The following is a 2,991-nucleotide window of genomic DNA, read 5'->3' on the forward strand; positions in this document are numbered from 1 at the left end:
CGGTAATCACGCGACCTGCTCCACTCCATCGCCGGCAATGAAATCCCCATGTGGTTCAGGGCAGCCGAGTCTCGTGAGCTCACGTGACGCCTCCGCCTCCTTATTGATGGTTTACTTCGAAATGTTAATGCTGATAACTCGTACGTACTGCTGTACGTCTCCTCTCCCAGTCCCGGCTGATGATTGTTTAGTCGTACGTAATGTTGATCCCAAATGATTAACACGTACGTACCTGCATGGAACCTACTGGGCGCAGGCGCAGTGGGCCGGTTCTGCCGCTTGGCAGAGAAGAAAGAAAATGCAAAGAGTCGGCGGCCCTCTGCACTGCAGATCCGCCAGGGGAATCCTTCGGAAACGTAGCGGTAGGAGCAGGGCAGAGACTTTTTTCGTATTTTGGGCGGGAGAAATAAAAGGAGGTCAGGAATCGTGCATGGCATGGCAATGGCAACGGCATGCATTTAAGGCGCTGCAGGGTGCAACAGGGCCGTCGACCGCCTCGGCGGGCACGTGAGTCGTCGCCGGGCTTCGCGCGCGCCGATCCCGTGCCTCTCACTCTCAGTCGCCGCATCGCTATTTAAGCACCGCCGACGCCATGGCTTTTCCACCTCCTCACTTCACTCGCCTCACACGTCGCCGGTCGAGCGAGCGCACCCACCCCACCCACCACGTACGTCCACCGGCGTGCCCTATATCCGAGGCCATTTCGTACGCAACGCGCTGTGAGCCATGGCGCCCAGGAGCGGAGCCTTGTCGTTGTCGCGCTTGGCCGTCGTCGTCGCAGCGGCGTACTGCCTCGCCGCCGCGACGCCCGGCACTGCCGACTGGATGAGGGGCTCGGCCACGTTCTACGGCGGGAGCAACGCCGCCGGCACCATGGGTACGTAAGCGGCGACGATCGACGTCGACTCCTCCTCCTCGCTTTGCGTGTTTGCAATTATATTGCGCGCCCTGGAGATATATATATATATATATATTGATCGGAAATGGCGTTTTAACTAACTAATTAATGGCAGGCGGAGCTTGCGGGTACGGCAACCTGTACGCGACGGGGTACGGGACGAACACGGCGGCGCTGAGCACGTCCCTCTTCAACGACGGGGCGGCGTGCGGGGAGTGCTACCAGGTGCAGTGCGACAGGGGCAGCTCCCCGAACTGCAAGCCGGGGGTGACGGTCACCATCACCGCCACCAACCTCTGCCCCACGGACTACTCCAAGCCCAACGACAACGGCGGCTGGTGCAACCCGCCCCGCAAGCACCTGGACATGGCGCAGCCGGCGTGGGAGCGCATCGGCATCTACCGCGCCGGCATCGTCCCCGTCCTGTTCCAGCGGGTGCCCTGCTCCAGGAGCGGCGGCGTGCGGTTCACCATCAACGGCCACGCCTACTTCGAGCTGGTGCTCATCACCAACGTCGGCGGGCCGGGGTCGATCAGGGCGGTGCAGATCAAGGGCTCCCGCACCGGGTGGACCACCATGTCCCGGAACTGGGGGGCCAACTGGCAGTCCAACAGCTACCTCAACGGCCAGTCCATCTCCTTCGCCGTCACCGCCACCAACGGCCAGAAGGTCGTCTTCCAGGACGTGGCGCCCAGCAACTGGGGGTTCGGCCAGACCTTCACCAACTCCGGCCAGTTCTACTAGCGATTAATTCCCGCGCGCCGGCGCCGGAGCTAGCGATCGCCTTCCTTTCCGTTTACGCTTGTCTTTAAATTTGGCATTTGGGAACTTAAGATTAAGATTAGCCTCATTCTCTCATGGATGGGAAGTGGTAGGTAGGTAGCTAGGCGCCGCGCGTAGGGTGGTTTGCATGGCTGAGGTGGGTTCATGGCGGGCCTGATCGATCAAATTACCCGCCGTGCCTGCCGCCTTGCGATGACCGGCTGATGTGCTACTCCGATCCTCGCTGCAAGGCGCGGACTGTTTACTCTTGACCACAGATCCATTGATGATTTTAATTAATAGAATGTGATGGCCATGGTTTCTGACTTTGACCAGTAAAATGAATGCTGTGCGTGATTTGCTCTTCACGAATCTGTTTAGCCATGTGCCTAGGGTAAAATTAATGGGGGCGGACATCGAAGTGTGCGGTCTCAAGTAAACGATTAATTGGAGGGAGGGAAACTTTTAAAACCTGGATGTATATACATCCTATATGCAAAAAAAAAAAAAAAAACAGTTCAATAAAAAGTTTAAAAATTCTAAAAATATTTTTAAATAAACTTGACCTTCTATTACACTTGTAAGAAAAATTCCACAAAAGAATTTACACCTGTAATAAACTTGACCTTCTATTACACTTTGTTAGAGCATATATCTCCATATGTGGTTTTGGTAATTGATGGCAATTCCTATGGATCAATGGTTGCCTTAAGTTACATTTATAGGATTTGTCCATAGGCACTTCTTGAAGTCCATCTGTTGGGTTCAAGGAGTTTATATGATGACCAAGATGGTATTCAAGGTATTATCCAAAGAATGGTCATAGAGACACATGGTTGATCAAGATCTCAAACAAAGAGTAAATCAAGATGATCAACACACAAAGCGTACAAGATGTACCGAGAGGGATCAAGTGATCCCATGGTATGGTAAGCATTGTCCATTACGTGTTTGTGTACTAACCCATGGTCTTCGTGAGAGTTCTATGTGGGGGTTAGGTGTGTTTCCATGGGCTTGCGTCAAAGGGAAGATCTCATACAACCCATGAAGTATGACGTCAAGTTGTGATCGTCAGCAAGATTGCGATGTGCAAGTTCAAGTGGATCAGCACGAAGAAATCATGCTTGAAGCTTGCCGTCCATTGTGGTGGCAATGGACTTGTGAAGATATGCTGAAGAGTGGCTCACCCATAGTGAGTATGGGGAGCAATCAACTAGTCTTCATCAAGCCAACGCAATCAAGAAAGGTGGTCCATCTTGAGGAAGCCAAGATCATCATCATCTAACTCAAGAGGACGAGGTGCAAGGTATAGGTTTGCCCTTGATAGGTTT

At 53.3% G+C, this 2,991-nt stretch overlaps 1 protein-coding gene across 1 annotated transcript; it reads left to right on the forward strand.

Annotated features, from left to right (window-relative positions):
* The first annotated feature begins 595 nt into the window (after nucleotides 1-595).
* Nucleotides 596-2,001, forward strand: LOC123449477 (expansin-A12-like). Its single transcript, XM_045126715.1, has 2 exons — nucleotides 596-877; nucleotides 1,014-2,001. Exons 1-2 carry the CDS (start codon nucleotides 727-729, stop codon nucleotides 1,640-1,642), a joined length of 780 nt encoding a protein of 259 aa, XP_044982650.1. The 5' UTR covers nucleotides 596-726; the 3' UTR covers nucleotides 1,643-2,001.
* The last annotated feature ends 990 nt before the right edge of the window (nucleotides 2,002-2,991 follow it).

This window comes from Hordeum vulgare, chromosome 4H, assembly GCF_904849725.1.
Source record: "Hordeum vulgare subsp. vulgare chromosome 4H, MorexV3_pseudomolecules_assembly, whole genome shotgun sequence".
Taxonomy (NCBI): domain Eukaryota; kingdom Viridiplantae; phylum Streptophyta; class Magnoliopsida; order Poales; family Poaceae; genus Hordeum; species Hordeum vulgare.